This window comes from Stegostoma tigrinum, chromosome 36 (assembly GCF_030684315.1).
Source record: "Stegostoma tigrinum isolate sSteTig4 chromosome 36, sSteTig4.hap1, whole genome shotgun sequence".
NCBI classification, from domain to species: Eukaryota; Metazoa; Chordata; class Chondrichthyes; order Orectolobiformes; family Stegostomatidae; genus Stegostoma; species Stegostoma tigrinum.
In genome coordinates this window covers 17,871,448-17,895,622 of record NC_081389.1, presented here as the reverse complement: position 1 = coordinate 17,895,622, position 24,175 = coordinate 17,871,448, and the positions used below count along the sequence as shown (strand labels likewise).

Genomic DNA, 24,175 nt, shown 5'->3' with positions numbered 1-24,175 from the left:
GTCGCGTTGATAACTTCACTTTCGGCCAATGATATTTACTGACTGACCTACTCAAAAGATATTAAGACACACCTTCCAGAGTAGGAGGGACTTGAACCCAGATAGCGTACCTTCAAATTATAAATTAGGTGTGTTCTATAATAAGTTAATATCCAATTGTATATGGGGCCCGTGTGAATTCTTTTCCCTTCCTGCAGATTTAGGTGGTATGTGCAGCTAGGAAGTTGCTGCCATAAATCCTCTTTCCTTGACTGGGTTTAAGAGCCTACATGGATTACAGTGGTTAGGGAATGACCATTAAATGAGTCTTAACAACAGACTCTTGTATCGCACAATAGCAATTGGATAAAAGTGCCATTATTTAGTCACATGCTGCTAATAAGATGACTGGGAGGCAGAGGTGACTTGTTCCCTTCAAGATCCAGATTGGGTGCAGTTTAATGCAGTCTCCAACATTAACTCTATCAGAATCATTAAAACAATTTCCTGGCTCCCACACAGCCAGTGGGTGTTTTAGTTGGTTACAACACAGTTAAAATGGATTCTAGTTGTTTTTTTTTATTGAAAAGGATATGTTGGGGCCCTGGAGATGGAGAGAAGGGATTTACAAAGATATTACCATTGATAAGTGCTTTCAGTTACAAGAACCCAAAACAGTCAACAAGACATGAAATGGAAGTGTTCAAAATGAGCACAGGTTTGGGGGAAAACAATCTCTAAATTCAAGTTCAATCCCATCGCCAAAAAAGGTCAAAGAGAGGGGATCAAGAAAAAAGGAGTAAACAACTTTCCTAAGTTTCACATAGAGGAGCATTGGGAAGGGTACCAGGGACAACGGCTGAAATAATAGTAATAGCTTTCAGTGAGAAGAGTGTGAGGAAAACGGCAGGGGGATGGGACAAAATGGATTAATTCTGAGAAGGCAGCATAGTGCAATGGGCTGAATGGCAGCCTTCACAGGTGTAAGGCTTGTCAAACAAGTCAACAGTTGAATGACCTCTCTCTCAACTGTAACTATTTGCATTCACTCACTGTGCCTCAAGTTAAAGCCAGGGCACAGATGAAATTCAAAATTCCAGGGGTGACAAAATGCATTTAGGATCATACTGCCTGCTGACCGTGGCTGTATAGGAATAATCGTTACTGTTGCCCACCCACAACTGCTTTAACGCTTTGTTACCATCCACTGAATCTCTCTAGAAAATGCAACTGAAAAGAGAAAGATAACTACTTTCACTTTCATTTCTCATTTGAGCGAACCATTTGACAGGGGCCAAGATGGCAGGACGGCTGGGTTTTGACGTAGCGTTATCATGCCAACAGCGCCGGTTCAATTTCCACACGGGCTGAGGTTACCATGAAGGATGCTCCTTCTCAACCTCTCTCCTCACCTGAGGCGTGGTGACGCTCAGGTCAAACTACCATCAGTCATCTCTCTCTCTCTCAAATGAGAGAGCAGTCCCATGGCCTGCTGGGAATATGGCGACTTTGCCTAACATGGTTCTCCGGGAATCAAAAGGCAAGGACCAACTATTATTCGACTGTAAGCATCGCCAGCGATTCAGCATCATCAGTGTTTCTGACATTCCACTTCAAGGAAAACAACTGAAAGTTTGAAGCAGGTTTTGGAAGTGGCTGGACAGACAAATCCCAGGCTGATACAGTTCGTGAAAAAAAACCTGAAGTTAGATCCTCTTGCCACCTCAACCACTGAACCGTACACCCAACACCTCAAAGTGAACAATTGGAATTTTGCTCTAACTATCTGTGGGTTGCACTGGAACCATTATTTTCTGTTCATATTAGAAACTTCACTCCATGTCCTATCCACAGGCTCCAGGCCTTTCCCTGGAACCAAACTAATCTGTTTGCAATTGTTCTGTCATATTTGACTGAAATGAGCTTCCTGGCTTGAATACATTCAAGGAGGAACAAGACATAGTTTTTAAGAGCTAAAGAAACGAAAGGGAATGGGGTGAAAGTGGGAACAGAGTACTGAGCTGGATGATTAGCCATTATTATATCAAATGGTGAAGGGTACAAGAAGAACCAAATGGTCTATTCCTGATACTATTTTCTATGTTTCTGAACACTTACCTGGACTATCTCAAAGATCCTTATTTTCACCCAATATCATCCAACTCTGCCTTACCTCACAGCTGTTGAGGAGATATAACAGCTTAAACACATGAACCGATAGATTCAAGAACAGATTCTTCCTTGCTGTTATTAGACTTCTGAATGGATCTTACAAATTTTTAAATTTAATGTTGACCTTGCTGTTTGTGTGCCTTCTCTGCAGCCATAACATTGTATTTCTCCCTCTGTTCAATTACACTAATGTGCTTTGTATGGTATGAACTGCCTGCACCCCACACAAAACTTTTCAATATACCTAGGTATGTGACGATAATAAATCAAGTCAATAAAGCCCTCATCCATACCTTTATCATCTCCTGACTTTGAATACTTGCCGAACTAACCTCTCAAATTCTATCTATCTTCCAAAAACTTGAGCTCATCCCAAATGTTTTGCTGCTTGAATCCGAGCTCACACCAAATCTCATTCACTTATCACCCAAGCTCGCTGGTTCCTCATTTCTGAAGCTCCCATCTCCTTGGTTTCAAATCCCTGTGGCCTCATTCATCCTGTTTTGTAATCTCTTCCAGCCCTACAACCCTCCACCCTCTAACCCTCTTCATCATTTTAATCGCCACACCATTGGTGGCTGTCACTGGGGCCGAAACTCTGGAATTCCCTCTGAAGAAGGGTCATCAGACCTGAAACGTTAACTGTTTTCTCCTTCACAGATGCTGCCAGACCTGAGCTTTTCCAGCAACTATGTTTTCGTTCTGGAATTCCTTCGCCATCTCTCAAACAAAAAAAAGGAGAATACTGTCGATGCTGAAAATCTGAAATAAAAACAGAAGTGCTGGAGAAACTCAGCACATGTGGAGACAGAAACAGGAGTTAATGTTTTGAGTCCAATAGGAGTTTTCGTCACGAAGACGCAAAGCGTTGACTCTGTTCTCTCTCGGCCAGACATGCCAAGTTTCTCCAGCACTTTGTTTCTTTCTCTAAGACACTTGTTAAAATCTACCTCGAAGTTTTTCGTCAATTACCTGAATATCTTGTGACTTGATGCCCTACTGAATGGCGCAGTGGTTAGCTCTGCTTCCTTCACAGTGCCAGGAACATGGGCTTGATTCCCGCCTTGGGCGACCGTGTGTGGATATTGTACATTCTCCCAGTGTCTACATGCGCTTCCTCTGGGTGTTCCAGTTCCTTCCCACTGACCAAGGATGCGCAGGTTAGGTGGACTGGATGTACTAAATTGCCCAGGGATGTACAGGCTAGATGGGTTAGCCATGGGAGATACTCGGTTATGGAGATGCAGGGTTTTAGGCATACGGTAGGTCAGGGAGGCCTGCATCCAAACTGTATGGATTCTACGACTCCATCACATTCCTGCAAAGCCCTCCCCGAGATGTTCTAGGAGTAAGAAGCAGCACATAAATAAAAGTTGTTGTTGACGCTGATGTGGAGACATGGGAATGCTGCAAGATACCCCGTAGTCTAGTCAGAAAAGAGAAGTCTAAAAGGTTAGCTCTGCAGTAGTGAAAACATACTCCCCATTGCTTAGGGGCTTTTGATTTTCCTTTTAACTGCTCTTGCAATGAAGGTCAAAGCAAACCAGTTGGCGTGCCTATGGCTTTCTATCACAGCATGTAAATTTGTAAGTGTTTTATCTCCCATCACATGCTCTTTAGAGATTCCCTTTATAGATATGAAAGCTTGACGACCATCCGGTTTGATCAATTGCTGCAGAATGCAAGCCTGTGTTAGAACATATTGATACAGAACGCTACATTCTGACTCCAAAAGCCACAAAGAACCATTCTGTAAAAGGCAGGACAACCTGATACAACATTCAGCACAGGGACACCAGTTTACTTTGCAGCACATTTCAGCAAAAGCTGACACCCGCTTTCTCCTCTCAAGCCACTGTGCACCAAGTAGGTTGTCTAGATTGAGAGCAGGCAGCAAATTCCATCTGGCAAACTGAGCACTAGACGTTGCACAGAAACATTTAAGTCGCAGTAATAAATACCTCTCGTGCTGAAACCACCTGCCTCCCTCCAAGCAAGATGTCTCTTGACCCCTTGCTGACAATAACTCCTGAGGGGCAGACACAATTTCATTATCTCAATGTTTGTCATTATCTTGACAATACGACGTGACTGTATCAGGGAATGAGGGGAGAAACAGGGCAACAAGAGTGTTAAATAACCAAAGGAATCAAAATACTTCTGGCAGCAAAATTCCAACTCTGATTCATCTGTACGCTGCCTTAGTTCTATGAGCATGGACAGCGATGAAAACACATACAAGTCTGCTCTCACATTCACTACAGAACTGTATCAGATTTTAATACAAGTTGTCACTTGTCGCGTCCTCTTTAAGACCTCAGCTACTTGTTCAGAATCCAGATGGCACTTAATGCAGTGCTGCTCAGGCTAAACAGAAGGGGTTCTGAAAATCGTTCGGTTCCCTCGAATCAGAAACTGCAGACTCTTTTATGGCAAAGTACCAAACATTAAAAAAACACAACAGAATGCTAGGAATTGGAAACAAAGAATAAATGCAGCGGAAATTATTAAGCTGGCCTACGAAATAGTTGATAGCGATCTCAGGTACAGACCTTTCTTTCATAGTGGAAAATCCAAAAAAAAAGGCTTTATATTTATATAGTGCCTTTCATGACTTCTACAAGCTGCAAAGCACTTTACAGCCAAAGAGATTCAATTGAAACACAGCTACTGGCATAGTGCAGCCATGGCGACTCAGTGGTTAGAACTGCTGCCTCACAGTGCCAAGGGCTTGGGTTCAATTCCACATTCTGGTGACTGTCTGAGTGGAGTTTGTACATTTTCCTCCGTGTCTGCATGGGTTTCCTCCAGTTTCCTCCCACAGGCCAAAGATGGATTGGAAAATGACCATAGTGTCCAGGTTGGGTGGATTAGGCATAAGAAATGCAGGGGGACTGGGTCTGGGTGGGATGCTCTTCAGGCGGTCCACGTGGATTCAATGGGCTGAATGGCCTGCTTCCACACCGTAGGGATTCTATGTTTCTAAGAAAAATGGCCAGCCCTTAAAACTCAAACCCAGCCCATGGTGTCCAAGGATGTACAGATTAGGTGGATTAGCCATGGGAAATGCAGGGTTACAGGGATAGGGTAGGGGCATGAAGACTCAATGGATGAAATGGCCTGCTTCCACTGTAAGAGTGCTATGGTTCCATAGGAAAAGAGGCAGCCAATTTGCTCTAAGCAAGCTCCCACAAACAGCAACAAGGGATGACCAGATATTTCAAGATAACAAAGTATGTAGCTGGATGAACAAAGCAGGCCAAGCAGCATGCTCCTGAGATGCTGCTTGGCCTGCTGTGTTCATCCAGGTACACACTTTGTTATCTTGGATTCTCCAGCATCTGCAGTTCCCATTATCTCTTATCTATGACCAGATATTTCGCTTTTTTCTTACAAATGTTGATCAAGTCATAAATTTTGGTCTAGGTGCCAGGAACATCGCACCTGCTCTAACATCACAAGGATGTTACAAATGTAAGGCTTTTCTTATGAAGTTGCAGTGTTTTTTCTTTAATTGCTTCTTTGATTCAAGGTAAAAAAGAGCCTGGGGCCTCCCACGAATATTGTCTAGTGACAAGCCACTGAGACCTGGTTACTGTGAGGAGCAGTGGATCCAGAGCAAGTCTTATTGAAATACTTAACATCTGAACACAAGCAGAGAAGCTGCTGGATAATAAAATGTGAGGCTGGATGAACACAGCAGGCCAAGCAGCATCTCAGGAGCACAAAAGCTGACGTTTCGGGCCTAGACCCTTCATCAGAGAGCTTTGATGAAGGGTCTAGGCCCGAAACGTCAGCTTTTGTGCTCCTGAGATGCTGCTTGGCCTGCTGTGTTCATCCAGCCTCACATTTTATTATCTTGGAATTCTCCAGCATCTGCAGTTCCCATTATCTCAGAGAAGCTGCTGGCCTTGTTTTTTTTTAAGCAGACTTACTCATCTCAGAAACACACGAGTGTGTCCAGAGGTGCGTGCACCTCCAAACAGCCAGGGACTCGTACAAACACAGAAAGCCAGATGCTTGCAAGAGCAACAGCTTTTGGTGCACTCTCAATATTACAACTAAACTTTGGGGTTGGTTAGCTCATTAGCTGGATGGCTGGTTTGCAATGCCAACAATGCGTTTCCTGCACCAGCTGAAGTTACTATGAAAGACTCTCCCTCTCAACCTCTCCCCCAGCCTGAGGTGTGCTGACCCTCAGGCTAAACTCACCACCAATTGTTTGTCTTCAATGAGACAGCAGTCCTATAGTCTGGTAAGGCTATGGCAACTTTAACATTTTTAATATTACAAACCATCCAAAAAAAGAGAGAGAAACAAGTCATTTCGACACTGGGGAGTAACTTTGGGAAGGTTTAAAGAGTGATTACAATTTTGCAGACATTGGAGTATAACATTTAAACATGGCATGGCAAGGTGCTTTTGGCTGTGTTGGGAAGTTAAAGGGTGGTGGGGGAGGGGGGGTAGTGGTTGGGATATCTTATCTGAAGTTGAGTACAGAAACAGAAATTGCTGAAAAAGCTCAGCAGATCTGGCAGCATCTGTGGAGAGAAAAGTCAGATTTAACGCTTCAGGTCCCGAAGCGTTAACCCTGATTTCTCTTCACAGATGGGGATCTGCTGAGCTTTTCCAGCAATTTCTGGTTTTATTTCTCATTGCCAGCATCCACAGTTCTTTCAGTTCTGAAATGGAGTAAATGGTAATGTTTAGTCAATATTGCCTTTGATGTATTTGCTACAGTACAATTCTCAAAATGAGAAATCCTGAGCTATCCTTTGCATTGGTCATCCATCTCTGTGCGGACCGTATGCAAAGCTTTCCCAAAGATACCATTCATATGGTACTGCTCCCCAGTAACCTATGGTTCCTCCTCTCCCCCACCTGCATCTGCAATGCATTCCCACCAGAACAGAAAATCAATAGCTACCTTATATCTTGCACCTGTTGAACCATCTCCTTCTGACCGTTAAGCAGCAACACCAGTCTCTGGGAGCCTTCAGCGTCCTATCGAACAAAGGCACATCTCAGCGAAAGAATTACTGACTGCATCTCCTGAAGCAAAGTCCTAGCAAGTTGCTTGGTAATTACTCAGTGGTACAGAGGTAGCTGGGTGATTTCACCGAGCAGGAATCTCTCCCACTCTTACCGCGCACTGTGCTGGTGTGTGTCAGAAGGATTTACAAATTGATACTCAACCTGTTGGGCTGCAAAACAAAAATATCTTGCTTCCTAGGGTAGTACTGGAACCCAGGGCTTCTGGCTCAGAGACAGGGATCCTACACACTTTGTCAGGAAGAACTCCCTCCCACGATCAGTGTACTCGTGATCAAACTCAAGAATTTTAGATCAATTTAGACAGAACTAACAATGCAAACTTTAGATTAGATTAGATTCCCTACAGTGTGGAAACAGGCCGCTCAGCCCAACGGGTCCACACTGCCCTTGGAGCATCCCACCCAGACCCACCCCGCTATAACCCACACACCCCTGAACACTACGGGCAATTTAGCATGGCCGATCCACCTAACCTGCACATCTTTGGACTGCGGGAGAAAACCAGAGCACCTGGAGGAAACCCACGCGACACGGGGAGAAAGTGAAAACTCCACACAAAGAGTTACCCAAGGGTGGAATTGAACCCGGGTCCCTGGCGCTGTGAGGCTGCAGTGCTAACCATTGAGCCACCGTGCCACCCCAACTTGCATCCATTCTATGTATATGGAGCAAGTGTACTTCCTCCACTTCACAATCATGGGATTAATTTAGTCCTTTTGATCTAATATTTCCAGAATAACTTTTACTGTCTCCCAATTACTGCTGAATGGAAACTGTGCCTTACATCTATGTCTTAGCCAAAGAGAGGCATTTCTAATTTTCAAAAAATATTGTGCCTTTAGTGTAAACACTGCATCTTTAGTTAGCCAAAGGCTGACTGAACAACCCCAATGCCAGTGATTTGACCAATAAGGCTATTGCTAACTATTTCAAGTATGTGGTACTACATACCACTACTGCAGAATGGGTGGCACAGTGGCTCAGTGGTTGACACTGCTGCCTCACAATGCCAGGGACCCGAGTTTGATTCCTCCCTTGGGCGACTGTGCAAAATTCACACAGACATTCTCCCTGAGAGTTTCCTCCAGGCGCTCTGGTTTCCTCCCACAGTGCAAAGATTTGCAGATCAGGTGGACTGGCCGTGCTAAATTGACCCGTGGTGTGCAGGCTGGGCAGATTAGCCATGGGAAATGCAGGGACAGGGTAGGGGCTGAGTCTGGATGGTCTTCGGATGGCCCATGTGGATTCAATGGGCTGAATGGCTTGCTTCCACACTATAGGGAGTCTATGATTCTACGACAAGTCATTAGAAGCAATGGCCAGCCCTTAAAACCCAAATGCATCTTCAGCACCCACTGGATCTGAAAGCAGCAATTAGACTACAATGTGAGCAATATCTCTTTAAGTCCTCAGAGCCCAATGTGAGAACTGCCCTATTAAAACACCACAGTCAAGCACAAGCAATGCCCCTTTAAACTATGGGCCCACTGTATGCAATGTCCCCACTAATCCTTCACAACCCAATACTAACAATGTCCCTCAAAGAATTCGAGCCGTTCCAAAGAGGGTAAAACTTAAACATTATGAGAGAGATAGAGAGAAAATCAGGACTAGGCCATTCGGCCTTCTGAGGATGCTCCGCCATTGGATACGAGGATGGCTGATATGCCACCTGAACACTGTTCCTTCAGTTTCCTTTTCATTCAAAACCTAGTGATCTCCTTCGAAAACATGACAGAAGCAACAAATTATGAAGATAAATAAACTCAGACATATTATTCCAGCAAAAAGTTACACTACACCAGTCGCAATAGGATCCCGAAAGTCATTCATTCCAACTTCCAGTTTAAAATAGCTGCAGGTCAACATAAGATCTTCACTCTCACTGAGGTAGCCTCACAGCAGACAGGTGGTGAAATCTGTCTGTGCTGTCCACTGCAATTAGTTGCCACAAAGGTGGGGGTGAAGTGGAGCGGCAGCAAGGTTTCAAACTGCATCTTTTACAGGGATGCATTATTTTTGCACACAACGGATGAATGCAGAAAAAACAATTTTCTCGACTTTAATACAAATAATAATAAACATGGGTTGTGTGTCTGTGTGTGCATGGTCAGATAATACTCAGTCACTCTACTTGTAAATTACTGTAATTCCAGTAATCCCCAAGACAAAGCCTCTTACAGTGAGGGCTGCAAGGATATACTGACAAGATAGAATATTCCAGATTATCTCTAAGAAGAGAGCACAGGTTGGCCAGCACATTTGTTGAATAATTACATGAATCAAATAAAGAGAATCTCAAAGCATAGCTATTTAAGATTTAAAGCCATTCTTTAATACATAGAAGATTTAAATGGATTGTTTACTGAATAGTGTGGATTTTAAATTTTGCTTTCTTTGTTTTGAAGTATTTAATTAAAGTGATTGCCTCAAAAATGACTCAGAGGAGCATTAAGGGCGATAGAAGCTTTTTCACTGCTTTGAGGTGTTATACAATTTAATGCTATTTTCTCAAGTTTCTAATCATCTTACGCACATTTAAAAAACCAGAGATAGACTTGAAGTGCTAGGGAGGTCCCTATGGAATACTCACTATCATGCTTTCATGTGGATACTCTCGTCTCAAGTGTCAAAGCAGAGTCCCAACCCTACAAACACTGCATCTGTATCTCAAGACACAGATTAGATATCCATCAAAAAGCCTAAAGGAACATTGCATTCTTAAATTTCAATTTATATCACACACTTTTGAGGAATTCTATCTTTAAATCTCTCTCTTCCTTAAAGGTGATCTGTGAAAAGGAGCTGTTTGATACAAGTTTGGGTCACTTGTTCTAATATCTCCTGAAGTGGTTGTTGTTAAATTCTGTTTATGAAGCTTTGGCTGTGTCAAAGGTGCTATATAAAGATACGCCTTTATTAAAGAAATTAGATTCTCCCCTCAAGAATATTACTTAGTAGCCATAGTTCCTCGAGTGAGTGATTAATCAATATTGTGAAGCTGATTTCCTCAACAAGTCAATAAGAAACTGATGCGAAAACACAAAATAAAAACAGGATAAAAATATTTATCCCTCTAAGTAAAACCAGACAAACTGAATGTTTCCAGCATTTCTTTTTTGTTAATTTCAGATTACCAGCTTTCAGCTTTTTGATCAAAGAATTGATTCTTATTTTGTTAATGAACTGAAAGGTATAATTACTCAGCCGGGATGGGGGTTAATAAAAAGAAAATCCATCTCACTGCCGATGTTTCGGCGCCTCCAGAGATTTGTCACTTGAACCCATCTGCTCCACAAAGAGTGGGTCATTGCAGAGCTCCCGATGGAGTCAGGCCGATAACAGCATAAAAGAACAGAGGAAATGCAGCCAAGTGCCTGAGCAATCGTTTCAGAGGTAGTAGGAACTGCAGATGCTGGAGAATCTGAGATAACAAGGTGTCGAGCTGGACGAAAAATTTCTGAAGGAGGGTCTAGGCCCAAAACATCAGCTTTCCTTCTCCTCTGATGCTGCTTGGCCTGCTGTGTTCACCCAGCTCTACACCTTGTTATTTCTTGCCTTAGCAACACATGCGCCAATCACACACAACTCAGCAATAAAACGTCCTTTTTATGTCAGCTAAGTTAAAAGTAATTCAATGTCACATAGACTGGGCAACATATTTTAAAAAGCATTTTTTGTAAGTTTGGGTTTCTAGTTTGAGTTAGTAACTGGGGGATCTTCTGTATGTCTGAAGTTAACAATTAACTTCTAAGCGTTTTTGTAACCACAGTGATTCCACTAAAACAGTTTTTCAGGTCTGGCTTTCGAGCGAAAGGGTTTGTGTGTACCACTAACAGACTTTTCTTCATTTCAGATCATTTTACGTCCTAGCAAGGTTTCAAAAAACAAAAAAAGGGGAGGGGTCTTTGAGGCTTGTTAGAGAATTTGTTTCTTTTAAGCTTAAGGGAAATACCCACAGTTTAAAGAAAGATGCTTTGATTATAGTTTTCAGTTTGGAGTTAATACGTAGAATAAGATAGTTGTGTAGACTGTGCTCCTGAAAGGGAAGGAATATATAATGAATTGGGTTACCTTAAAGTCAGGAGTTAGTGTTAGTCCAGACCAGAAGTAACAGGATAAAACTCTGAAGAGATTACCTAAAGCTGAGTGCATCTAAGCTCAGGTGAGACAGCGAGCGGAAGCTATCTGCAGTTCCAGTATAAGAATTGAAGTCACAAGTTATGTAAGCCTATTGAGGGATATTAGACACAGGGACTCTGGTGTGACTAAACAAACATTTCACATCAGTATTTACTGTGGATAAGAATATAGAAGGTAGGGAACTTGGGGAAATAATTAGTGATGCCTTGAAAAGAGCTCATATTATAGAACAGGCTCTGGATCACTTGGAAAGCATAAAAGGTAAATAAATCCCCAGGACCTGATCAGGTGTTTCCCAGAACTTTGTGGAAAACTAGGGATGAAGTTGCTGAGCCCTTTATGGAGGTATTTGTATCACTGATCGCCAAGGGTCAGGTGCCAGAAAACTGAAGGCTAGATAATCTGGTGCCATTATTTGAGTAATGTGTTGAGGAAAAGCCAGGGAACTACAGACCGATAAACCTCCCATCAGCGAGAGGTAAGCTGTTGGAGGGGATTTTGAGGCAGGATTTACATGCATCTGGAAAGGCTGGTTTGGACTGGTTAGAGTTAATCAAAATAGCTTTGTGCGTGGGCAATTATGTCTCACTGACTTGCGTTTTTTGTATGGGTGGCAAAGATGATTGATGAAGGCAGAGCAGGAGACATTGTCTATATGGACTTCAGCAAAACTTTCGACATGGTAGACTGATTAGTACGGTTAGATCACATGGGATCCACAGGAGCTAAACAATTAGATACAAATTTGACTTGAAGGTAGGACGCAGAAGGTGGTGATAGGGGGTTGCTTATCTTGTGGTGTGCCGCAAGATTCGGTGTCAGGTCCACTGCTTTTTGTCATTTACATAAATGATTTGGATATGAACATAGGAAGCATGGTCACTAAGTTTGCAGATGACACCAAAATAGGTGGTATAGTGGGCAGCGAAGAAGATCATCTTAGAGCACAGTAGGGCCTTGATCAGATGGGCCAATGAGTGGCATATGGAGTTTAATTTGGATAAACACAAGGTGCTGCATTTTGGTAAGGCAAACCAGGCCTGGGAATTACAGTTAATGATAGGGCCCTGGGGAGTGTAGTCAAACAAAGAGACCGAGGGGCGCAGGTGCACAGTTCCTTGGAAGTGTAGCTGCAGGCAGACAGGGCAGTGAAGGCGGCATTTGGCACACTACTCTTCATCGGTCACAACATTGAGTATTGGAGTTGGGAGGTCAGGTTGCAGCTGTACAAGAAATTGGTTAGGCCACTTTTAGAGCACTGCGTACAATTCTAGTCTCCCTGCTATAGGAAAGATGTCGTTAAACTTGAGGGGGTGCGGAAAAGATTTACAAGAACGTTGCTGGATCTGGAGGGTTTGAGTGAGAGGGAGCAGCTGAACAGGCTGGTGCTTTTTTTCTCTCCCTGAAGCGTCCGAGGCTGACGGGTGACCTTGTAGAGGTTTGTAAAATCCTGACGGACATGGATAGGATGAACGGCCAAGATAATTTTTCATAAGGGGTGGGATGTCCAATATTAGAGGGCATAGGTTGGATGTGAGACTGGAGAGATATAAAAGGGACCAGCGGGGTAACTTTTTCCACACAGAGGGCGGTATATGTATGGAATGAGCTGCCAGAGGAAGTGGTGGAGGCTGGTACAATTACAACATTTAAAAGGCATCTGGATGGGTACATGAATAGGAAGGGTTTAAAGGGATACGGGCCAAATGCCAGCAAATGGAACAAGGTCAGATTGGGATGTCAGGTTGGTGCAGGCAAGTTGGATTGAAGGGTCTGTTTCTTTTCAAGGAAGGACTCTTGGAATTAATGTTGGGATTATATTTTACCTGATCAAAATCTGCAAATTTGGATCTTAAGTTTATAATTTGGTTTACTTCATTTTATTTTTATGCATTTTAAAAAAAACAGAAGTTTATTAATAAGAGCAAAATCTGCAACGTGCAAGCATATATTTCAGTGAGAAACTACTTTGTTAAAACCAAACATGATCTATCAAGATAACAAAGTGTGGAGCTGGATGAACACAGCAGGTCAAGCAGCATCTCAGGAGCACAAAAGCTGACGTTTCAAAGCACACATCCACCCTCTGGGGTGCATGCACCCACTGAAAGAGAGCAAGCAAGAGCATGAAACAGCGAGAGCAAGCGACAGCAAGCGTGAGAGAGCAGCAAAGGGAAGAGCGGGAGTGAGCGGGACAGCGCGGAAGAGCGGGAGCAAGAGCCAATGAGATAGCCAGCGCGCCAAAGCGACAGAGAAAGAGAGCAAGAGCGCGAACAAGAGAAAGAGTGAGAGGGAGAGAGAGGTGGGGGGGGTTGGGGGCAATAGAGAGAGAGAGAGAGACAGAGACAGAGAAAGAAAAAAGATCAAGGACGATTTAGGGATGGAGAAAGTGTCTTCTTAATTTTTGTTTTTGCTGTGTACAAATCAAAGGCGTGTGAAATTCAGGGACTTTAAGAAATGGAAGCCAATGCGCTAACAGTTCCGATTAACGGGCACAGCCTTTCAGAATAACGCACGACCAGGTATCTGAGAGGGAATGTTGCTGAGGAGCTGCCTGCGTAGCTGATAATGGTGGGCTGAATGAAGACACGGTGCACAAGGAGTCACAATCTGAGGGAACGTTGGAGAGCTTACAGCGAGAGGGAGAGGCGAGATCAAGCAGTAGTTTAAAACAGGGACAAGCCAACTCAAATTGAGGTCTGGCTGGACTGGAAGCTACTTGGTGCATGAGCATAACAAGAAAAAGTGAACAGAACTCAGCACATGCTCAGATATGGGAAGCAAAGTTTTGAACGAGCGCAAGCTAAATGGAAGGTGCAAAGCGGGAGGTCATTCAGCAGACCTTTGGGATCATCAATCCCAGGGGCAACCAAAACACGGATAAGCTCAAAGCCCTGGGTAAACCGAGCTCAAGCTTAACGGTTATTGAGCTGAATTTTACTTCAGGTGATTTTCAACAAGCATTCACTTGTTGGTAAAGGCATTGGTGTGAAAGGTAGCACATATTGTCCCGTGGGCACAAGCAGGCAGTCTCTGGACCTGCTGAGTCTCTGCTGGCCAAGCCTTGGGTGAAATAGGAAGGTGATACTTATTTGGAGAAGGTCTGCTTTGCCACTTACCTGGTCTGGCTGTCCCCGTGCAGTGGTGGTAGGTTTGTCCTTGCCCATCCTGCTCAGGTGCTCGAAGTTTTGCCCCTGCTCCTCAAACACTGTGTCTAATTTCTCTCGAAGCTTCTTCAACTCATCGTGGATCATCCATTGCCCACCAGCAACCATCTGTAACTCCCTCTGAGCCTCCGTCTCGAACGCCTCATCATCTAAAACCAAAATTGGAATGATTTAAAGAAATATACATAGCCAATTGAAACCTTCACTTCCCACACACCCACACTGTCCCCAAACACATTATTTGCTAATATTCAAGAAGAATACAAAATAGAACCAGGATAAAGTTCCATTCCTACTTCCAGAAAGGTGTTGATTTTCTGACTGGCATCATTGTAAGATAGATAAGTTATTCACAGAATCCCTACAGTGCAGGTAAAGGTCATTCCGCCCACAAAGTCTGCACTGACCCTCTGAAGAGTATCCCACCCAGAGTGGAGCTGGCATCAAACTGGACAGCAATATTGGACCAGGGTCTGGCGGTAGTGTAGCCTCCTCTGCCACTTCTCCAGGAAGAGGATGGCCCCTCCCCTGAACTACCACCTCCACCAGAATGTCCAATGCCATCTGCCCCTTCCTAGTGATCTTGGCACCATGTCCATCACTGAGGATGTCCAACGCCATCTGCCCCGGACATCTCGCACCATGTCCATCACTGAGGATGTCCAATGCCATCTGCCCCCAGACATCTCAGCACCACGTCCATCACTGGGGATGTCCAATGCCATCTGCCCCGGACATCTCAGCACCACGTCCATCACTGGGGATGTCCAATGCCATCTGCCCCCAGACATCTCAGCACCACGTCCATCACTGGGGATGTCCAATGCCATCTGCCCCGGACATCTCGCACCATGTCCATCACTGAGGATGTCCAATGCCATCTGCCCCCAGACATCTCAGCACCACGTCCATCACTGGGGATGTCCAATGCCATCTGCCCCGGACATCTCCCACCATGTCCATCACTGAGGATGTCCAATGCCATCTGCCCCGGACATCTCCCACCATGTCCATCACTGAGGATGTCCAATGCCATCTGCCCCCAGACATCTCAGCACCATGACCATCACTGAGGATGTCCAATGCCATCTGCCCCCAGACATCTCAACACCATGACCATCACCGAGCAGTTTCAGGTTGCCAGCTACTTGGGCATCCAGCGACCTTTTAAAGATGGCACTGACGCCAAGGATGGTGATCTTTCAGGGGGCCATCCTGCAAGTGGTGGGCCGTTCCAGGGATTGAACATGTAGCTTGAGCCAGATGTGAGGCACACCAGAGGTAGGGGTGCAGTTAAACAGCAAGAAATCTCTGGAAAAGCTCGGCAGGTCTGACAGCATTTGTGAAGGAAAGAACAGAGTTGACGCTTCGGGTCTGGTGACCCTTCCTCAGAACCCGAAACGTTAACTCTGTTTTCTCCCTTTACAGTCGCTGCCAGACCTGCTGAGCTTTTCCAGCAACTTCTTTTTTTAAAAAAGCAAGATATCTCACTAGGTCTCGAAACATTAAACCTTCTGACAAATACAAACCTGATAACTTGCACTTAACCAGGAAAAATAGATTCAGAGATAACAAGGTGTAGAGCTGGATGAACACAGGGGGCCAAGCAGCATCAGAGGAGCAGGAAGGCCGATGTTTCGGGCCTAGACCCTTCTTCAGAAGTTCAGATTTTCTGAAGAAGGGCCCAGGCCTGAAACATCAGCTTTCCTGCTCCTCTGATGCTGCTTGGCCTGCTGTTTTCATCCAGCTCTACACCATGTTATCTCAGATTCTCCAGCATCTGCAGTTCCTACTATCCCTAAAATAGATTTAGCTCACTTTCTCTGCTCCTTCCACCAGTTACCAACCACTGATTCCAACAGTTTTAAACTATTTCCGATAACTGAAGACAAAGTAACTGGAGTTTAAGGAAATAAGCGAGGCCGGCACTGTGGAGGTTCGATTGATATATTTTTCAACAGATACGTGGATAGACCATCGAGCACCAGAAGCCAGAACAGGTCCTTCAGTAAGATGTAGGTTAAAAATATTTCTTGTCCCAAGTAACAGAAAACTCAGAGCAGCTCCAGGTTCATTCCAGAGACAGAAGCAATCGCTTGACTTTGACAGAAGTGATCTGGTGGATCGACACTCCCTTGGAGGTAAACTGGTCTTTAGGGTTGTCAACACTAAACAGACCAACCATTTATTCTATTCTTCAGTGGCCGGATATAAACAGTTTCCGCACACAACAACGTACATTCGTCATGACAACACTATAAATGGTTCCGTCTTGACATTATCTGGGTTAATGCCCTGGAACTCCCTTCCTATGGGTACCCCGGGGAGCAGCTTTAAGAGAACAGCTCTCCGCTACCTTCTAAAGGGCAATTCAGATCAGTTTGCCCCAGCCTGCAACACCCACCACTCACTAAGATTAAAAAAAAAGCAAACATATGACCCAATAGTGGACTGCATCCTATGCAGACAATATAGTAGTCTCAAAGGGAAGAGTTAATTGCAACGCCAGGGCATACAAGCCAAGTGTGAGAAAATGGGATTAGAATAGTTAGAATAATGCTTGTTCTGGGCTAGCACAGGCTCGATGGGCCGTAGGGCCTTTTTCTGTGCAGCAGACCCCTACGACTACGATTCCATGAAATATTAGGCAGAAGACAGCACGGTGGCTCAGTGGTTAACACTGCTGCCTCACAGCGCCAGGGACTCGGGTTCGATTCCAGCCTCGGGCGACTGTGCGGAGTTTGCACGTTCTCCCCGCGTCTGTGTAGTTTCCTCACACAGTCCAAGGATGCGCAGGTTTGGTAGGTTGGTCATAGTAAATTGTCCTAGTGTCCAGGCATACGCAGGCCAGGTGGATTAGCCATGGGAAACACAGGGTTACAGGGATAGGGTATGGAATGTTTTTGGAGAGTCGGTGTGGACTTGACAGGCTGAATGGCCTGCTTCCATGCTGTAGGGATTCCATGATTAATAGCAGATTGGGAAGACAGAAGGCAATTCGAATGAGATCTATGCAAGAACAATGAGAATTGGCCACATTGATAGTGATAATAACTCTACCCCCAGGGGTGAATCTGGAACAGAGACAGAGCTTTGGACAAAAACAGAAATTTCTGGAGAAGTTCAACAGGTCTGGCAGCGTTTGTGAAGAGAAAGCAAAGCTAACATTTTGGGTTCCTTCCTTAGAAGGAACAGTGGTTAGCACTGCTGCCTCTCAGTGTCAGGGACCCGGGTTCAATTCCACCCTCGGGTGACTGTCTGTGTGGAGTTTGCACATTCTCCCCGTGTCTGAGTGGGTTTCCTCCCACAACCCAAAGATGTGCGGGCTAGATGGATTGGCCGTGCTAAACTGCCCGAGCTAAACTGCCCGAAGTGTTTGGGGATGTGTCGATTAGGCAGGATATACAGGGAATGGGTCTGGGTGGAATGCTCTCAGGGTCAGTATGGGCTTGTTGGGCCAAAGGGCCTGATTCCACGCTGTAGGAATCCTGTGAAGGGAATTTTGAACACTGAATGAAGACAGTCAAAGAAATGTGCCAATCTTTCCAACACTACCTGGTGTCTGCAGCTCTGGGTGTTCTTTCAGAAATTCTTCTTTACGTTTCTCCAAGTCTTTATCGAAGCGCTCATACTCCTTTTGGTACTCCTCTTGTTCTTTACTGGGGACCTGGCTTGAAGGATCCTGCGTGGCATAACATTGACAATGGGTGAGCCAGGGAAAATCCCAAACCAATCCCCAAAATAACCCTGTGCTCACCAGAGTCCGAGTGACGAATGCAAAAAAAAAGTGGTACGTTTTACACAAAAAGGGTAGAATTGAGATTGTGTTACTGGCCGAAACACTTCCAATACCTCAATGGCAACTGGGGAATTTACACTGAAACAAAGAACCCTTGAATAAAATTCTATGTACCAGTTATTTGGATCACTAAAGTCATTCTGTAGAGGGTGTTGATTGATTCCATCTCAACTTTTCTTTATGCTGAGAGGCTGATACCCAATTTGGGACAGTCCAGGCCCTGATGGCATAGTCTATGAGTAAGGGTCACCCAATTAAAACAGGGTTTCTTTTCTTTCAAATATTAGTCAACCTTTAGAACTCTCTACCACAGAGAGATGCCACAGCTCAGTTATTACGTATGTCCAAGACCGAGATTGATTCCCTTACGGACTAACAATCTAAGAGGTGCGGAAAAGATCAGAAAGGTGGAGTTGAGCATCAGAGGTTTATAAAATCATGAGGGTTATGGATATGATCAATAGTCAAGGTCTTTTCCCCCGGATGGGGGGAGTGTAAAACTAGAGGGCACAGGTTTAAGGTGAGCGGGGAAAGATTCAAAAGAGGCCCAAGGGGCAACTTTTTCATGCAGTGTATGGAACGAGCTGCCAGAGGCTGTGGTACAATTATAGTATTTAAAAGGCATCTGGATGGGTACATGAATGAGAAGGGTTTAGAAGGATATGGGCCATATGCTGGCAAATGGGGCCGATTAATTTAGGATATCTGGCCGGATGGACAAGTTGGACTGAAGGGTCTGTTTCTGCACTATGAATTTCTTGACAGCCACCTATTCAATCACGATTCTGATCACTTTTCTAACTCATCTACTTCGGCTCTTTCCTCATCTCGAAAAAGTTTGTGGATTTTTTTGTTCTTGGTTTGTACCATACAAGATCAATGCAAGTCACTGTATAAATTACAAACTGTAAATTGCCATTACAATTCTGCACTCATAGCGACCTTTGGTTCTATGAAATTATTATTGCATGGATTTCATAAGTCACTGTGGCATGAACTAACTGAGAGGATGTTCTGTCCAAAACTCCTGAAAGATTACATGCCCTATGAGCTACACAGCACAGTGCTGCAAGCCACAACTTCTCGGAAGATTGTGATCGATTTCCCCATCTCTGATAAACCACAGATTGTTGGGGTCGAACTTTTCAGCGTTACATCGGTCAAACAAAGGCTGAGCCCCTCGATTCTCACCATTGCTCCAGGCTCTGTCAAGCTGAACGTGAGAAAGGACAGAACATCATGGTCATCTGCAAAAGATGATGCACAGCGTTATACCATTACAGCCGTCTGGAACACAAACCAAGAGCAGGAGTAGGCCATTCGACCCTTAGAGCCTATTCTGTCATTCATTACGATCATGGCTGATCATTCAACTTTTCCTGTTCACCCATATCAGAGTCCCTACTGTGTGGAAGCAGGCCGTTCGGCCCATTGAGTTCCACACTGACCCACACCACCAACCTATCCCTGTAACCCCACATTTCCCATGGCTAATCCACCTAACCTGCAAATCTTTGGACTGTGGCAGGATAACGGAGCACCCGGAGGAAACCCATGCAAACACTGGGAGAATGTGCAAATACTACGCAGGTAGGCGCCAGAGAATGGAACTGAACTTGGGTCCCTGGCACCATGATGAACTGTGTCAACCACTGAGCCACGCGCCGGCCCCTCTTTGATCCCTTTAGCTCCCAGCGCTGGATCCAATAATTCATGAGGATCATGGGTGATCCTTTACCTCAAATGCCATATTGCTACTTTCTCTCCATATCCTTTGATGTCTTCAATATATGAAAACATTCAATTCTCTTTTCAAATGTATTCAGTAATTCGACTTCTGCAGCCTTCCCGGGCAGGGAATTCCTCGGGTTCATTACCCTCCATGTGAAGAAATGTTTCCTCATCTCAGTCTTAAATAGTCAATTCCATACCCTGTGACTGCAACTCCTGGTTCTAGATTTCTCAGCCAGGGTAAACATTTCCCCCTTGAATCCAGACTGTCCAGCCCTGTTAGATACCTTCTCCTGCTTCTACACTCTACTGAATATACGCCCAGTTGAAACCATTTGGTCTGTAATTTAACCAGTGAGGGAGTCACTGACACTCGCTCACCAATCTCCATTCAGCACTTTCCTGATCTTTAGTAGGCATACCTCAAAGTAATCAAACATGCTGTTCAAAACTAGTCAAAGACCTGACTGACTGAAATAAATGCCTCCTTTAAACTCACCAATTTTAAACTACCTGCGACGCTGCATTTCAGAAAGGCAAATCAGGGCAGGACGCATACACTTAGTCGTGGTCAGCAATTACAGATGAAAGGTACAAAAACAGAAGTTGCTGGAAAAGCTCAGCAGGTCTGGCGGCATCTGTGAAGAAAAAAAAAATCAGAGTTAACGTTTCGGGTCCGGTGACCCTTCCTCAGAACTGTTCCGAGGAAGGGTCACTGGACCAGAGACATTAACTCAGCTTTCTCTCCACAGATGCTGCTGAAGATTGAAAACAGTCTGCTTCAGCTGCAGCAAGCCCGGTTGGCTCAATGAACCTTTAGGAAAAGGCAACACAGTTTCTACTCCTTTCAACCAATATTGTATTTATTCTGCAAACAGTGACACAGGCATCTTACTCTCCCGTTACAAAGGGAGAAAATGCAACTCCCAATCTGACCACTAGATGGAACCAAAACTACACAATACAGTGTTACCAATTCACTTAATCCATCCCATGGTCACTATACATTCAGAATGAGTCACAGAGCAATACAGCACAAAGAGACCCTTCGGTCCAACTCCCCCATCCTGACCAGGTATCTTAAATTAATCTGGTCCCATTTGCTGGCATTTGGCCCATATCCCTCTAAACCCTTCCTATTCATCTGCCCATCCAGATGCCTTTTAAATGCTACAATTGTACCAGCCTCCACCACTTCCTATGGGAACTCAATCCATACATGTACCACCCTCTGTGTGAAAAAGTTGCCCCTTTTGGGTCCTTTTTAAATCTTTTCCGTCTGACCTTAAACCTCTACTGTCTACTTTCAGACTCCCTTATCCTGGAGGGGAAAAGAAAAGATCATGGTTATTCACCCTATCCATGCTCCTCACGATTTTATAAACCTCTGTAAGGTCACTCCACAGCCTCTGACACTCGAGGGAAAATAGCCCCAGTCTATTCAGCCTCTCCCTGTAGCTCTCAGCCTCTAATCCTGGCAACATCCTTGTAAATCTTTTCTGCACCCTTTCAAGGGGAACCTAGCAGGGAGACCAGAACTGAATGCAATAGGGATAACATTTGGCTCAAACATTACGAGAAACGTACCTTGCCACACCATCAGCTATTGTGGATGAAGACCATCCCAGACGTTTCTCCCTTTATTAAAAACACATTTTCCATTGGCCCTAAATAGCATAGGAGTTTTTAAAAAGTGCTACATTGCCCCATTCCCCAACTACATCACTTCTATCAATTCTGTCAGCACAAACATTATCTCCTACACACTGGCTGCTAATTATTCTGTACCGTTTGCTCTCTAGACGTTTTCTCTGGATTTAAAAAGTGAAAAAGAAATGCACATGCAAAAATCCTTGCAAAAACCATTTTCTCATAATTTAGGAATCATAGAATGATACACGACAAAAGAGGACATTCAGTTCATTGAGTCGATACAGTGCGGCCAAAGCTACACTATATCGACACTAGGCCCACACTCCAGCACTTGGCCCACACCCTTGAATGCTTCAGGTGGCTCATTGGAAAGAGACAGGCAAAAATTCTGAGATATAATACCTGTAGCAGACCTCACATCTCACAGAATCCCTACAGCATGGAGGCAGACAATTCAGCCCATTGAGTCCACACCAACCTTCAGAACAGCATCCCACCCAGACTGCCCGTTTCCATAATCCTGCATTTCCCATGGCTAACCCACCTAGTTTGCACATCCCTGGATACTACAACTTCCCGTGGCCAATCCAAGTAGCCTGCACATCTCTGATCTTTGGGAGGACCCAGAAGAAACCCATGCCGACACGGGGAGAATGTGCAAGCTCCACACAGACAGTCGCCCGAGGCTGGAATCGAACCCGGGTCCATAGCACTGTAAGACAGCAGTGCTAACCACTGGGCCACAGTGCTGCCCAGCACTTCTAGTGCATTTTTGAAAATGTTGACAGAATGTGGGCATCATTAGGTGGGCCAGCATTGATTGTCCATCCCTAACTGCCCTGAGTGAGCAACTTCCTTGAACTGCAATAACAAGGTGTGGAGCTGGATGAACACAGCAGGCCAAGCTGCCGAGGAGCAGGAAAGCTGACGTTTCGAGTCTAGACCCTTCTTCAGAAAAGAAGACCCTTTTCATCCAGCTCTACACCTTGTTATCTCAGATTCTCCAGCATCAGCGGTTCATACTATCTCTTCCTTGAACTGCTGCAGAGGGGAACAGCTGGACGCACTCTCAAGGAGATAAGTTCCAGGATTCTGAACCAGTGGCAGTGAGCGAACAGCCATAGATTTCCATGCCATTGGCATGAGACAAGTTGCAGGTTTGCTACAATACTTAGCCTTTTCTTTTCTCAAGGACAATTATTTTTAAAAATTATTTCTTGGGATGTCTGAGAGACTGGAAAGGCCAGTGTTTGTCACTTATCCTGGAATTCTCCTGTTCTGAGTAGCTTGTTAGACTATTTCAGAGGGCAGTTGAGAGTCAACCACTATGCCATGGGTCTGGAGTCACATGTAGGCCAGGCTAGATAAGGACAGCAGATTTCTTTCCCCAAGATACATTTACATGGGTTTGTCCAACGTAGCTGCTGTGACTATTGTCCTCTCAAGTACTCATCTTCCAACATTTCAGTTTGAAAATTCATCTCCTTAGTTTCAAATCCCTCCATATCTCTGTTTTCCTCCACCCCAAAAACTGTCCAGGATAACCATGACATTTTCAGCTTGAACATTCCGATCATCACCACTCTGGCCGTGGCGGCCATAACATCAGCTGCCTGGGTCTGAAGCTGTGGAATTCCCTCCCTAAACCTCTCTCCATCTGCCTCGCCTCCTTAACACCTTCCTGATTTGACCAGACTTCTTGTCATCACTCATGACATCTCCTTATGTGATTCAGTAGTCAATAACCCACCTGCGAAATGCATTCGGATGTTTCGCGACATTAGAGGCACAATATAAATGCAAGTTGTTGGTGCATTTTGATAATACCTTACTGGTAACCTAAACACCAACACAGGTTAGCAGGATGAGCCAACACACGAAGACCTGTATATGATTCTACCAGGCTGATCAGGATTAGAAGCCACTCCACACGAGTATCAGAATTAACATGCAGACACACACAGCAGGACTGTCACCGAAGCACAGAAAGAGGCCTTTCGGTCCATCAGGTCTGTGCTCATTCTTTGTCGAGCAATCCAGTCATTCCCTGCCTCCCCGCTCTACCCGTCACCCCAAAGGCTCCTCGCTCACTCACCAGCAACTGCTCCCGTAGCTGCTGAAACGCCAAAGTATCCACTTGAAGGAAGGTTCATGTTCTTCACTTCTGTGCACAACTCGTAGTTCTCAGCAACGTCGGCCAGCGCCAAATTTAAGTGTACCTGCAGGGGGCGCCGGTGGTGAGGAGGAAAATGATTAGCAATGTCGCAGATAACAAGGTGTAGAGCTGGATGAACACAGCAGGCCAAGCAGCATCAGAGGAGCCAGAAAGCTGATGTTTCGGGCCTCGACCCTTCTTCAGAAATGGGTAGCAGAATGTAGCAGAACCACTTACTGTTACAAACGGAGGCAGGCCCTGTTGCCGTCTGGAGCAGATAGCACCACAAATAAAAGGGCAGATAACAGTCAGGGTTCGCCC

At 44.8% G+C, this 24,175-nt stretch overlaps 1 protein-coding gene across 4 annotated transcripts in view; it reads right to left on the bottom strand.

Annotated features, from left to right (window-relative positions):
- LOC125446902 (protein ERGIC-53-like) overlaps nucleotides 1-24,175 on the bottom strand; it is a 75,357-nt gene that overhangs the window by 37,542 nt on the left and 13,640 nt on the right. For 3 of the 4 annotated variants that reach the window (XR_007246489.2, XR_007246488.2, XM_048520892.2), the window contains exons 6-10: nucleotides 23,795-23,918; nucleotides 19,507-19,562; nucleotides 18,072-18,198; nucleotides 14,469-14,665; nucleotides 7,079-7,155 (exon numbers count right to left, since the gene is read on the bottom strand). Coding sequence is in view for 2 of the 4 variants with exons in the window: in XM_048520892.2 (XP_048376849.1) it covers nucleotides 7,079-7,155; nucleotides 14,469-14,665; nucleotides 18,072-18,198; nucleotides 19,507-19,562; nucleotides 23,795-23,918 (581 nt within the window). In the remaining 2 variants the exon portion in view is untranslated. The remainder of the gene's footprint in view (nucleotides 1-7,078; nucleotides 7,156-14,468; nucleotides 14,666-18,071; nucleotides 18,199-19,506; nucleotides 19,563-23,794; nucleotides 23,919-24,175) is intronic. The other variant, XM_048520893.2, reaches the window with a different exon arrangement.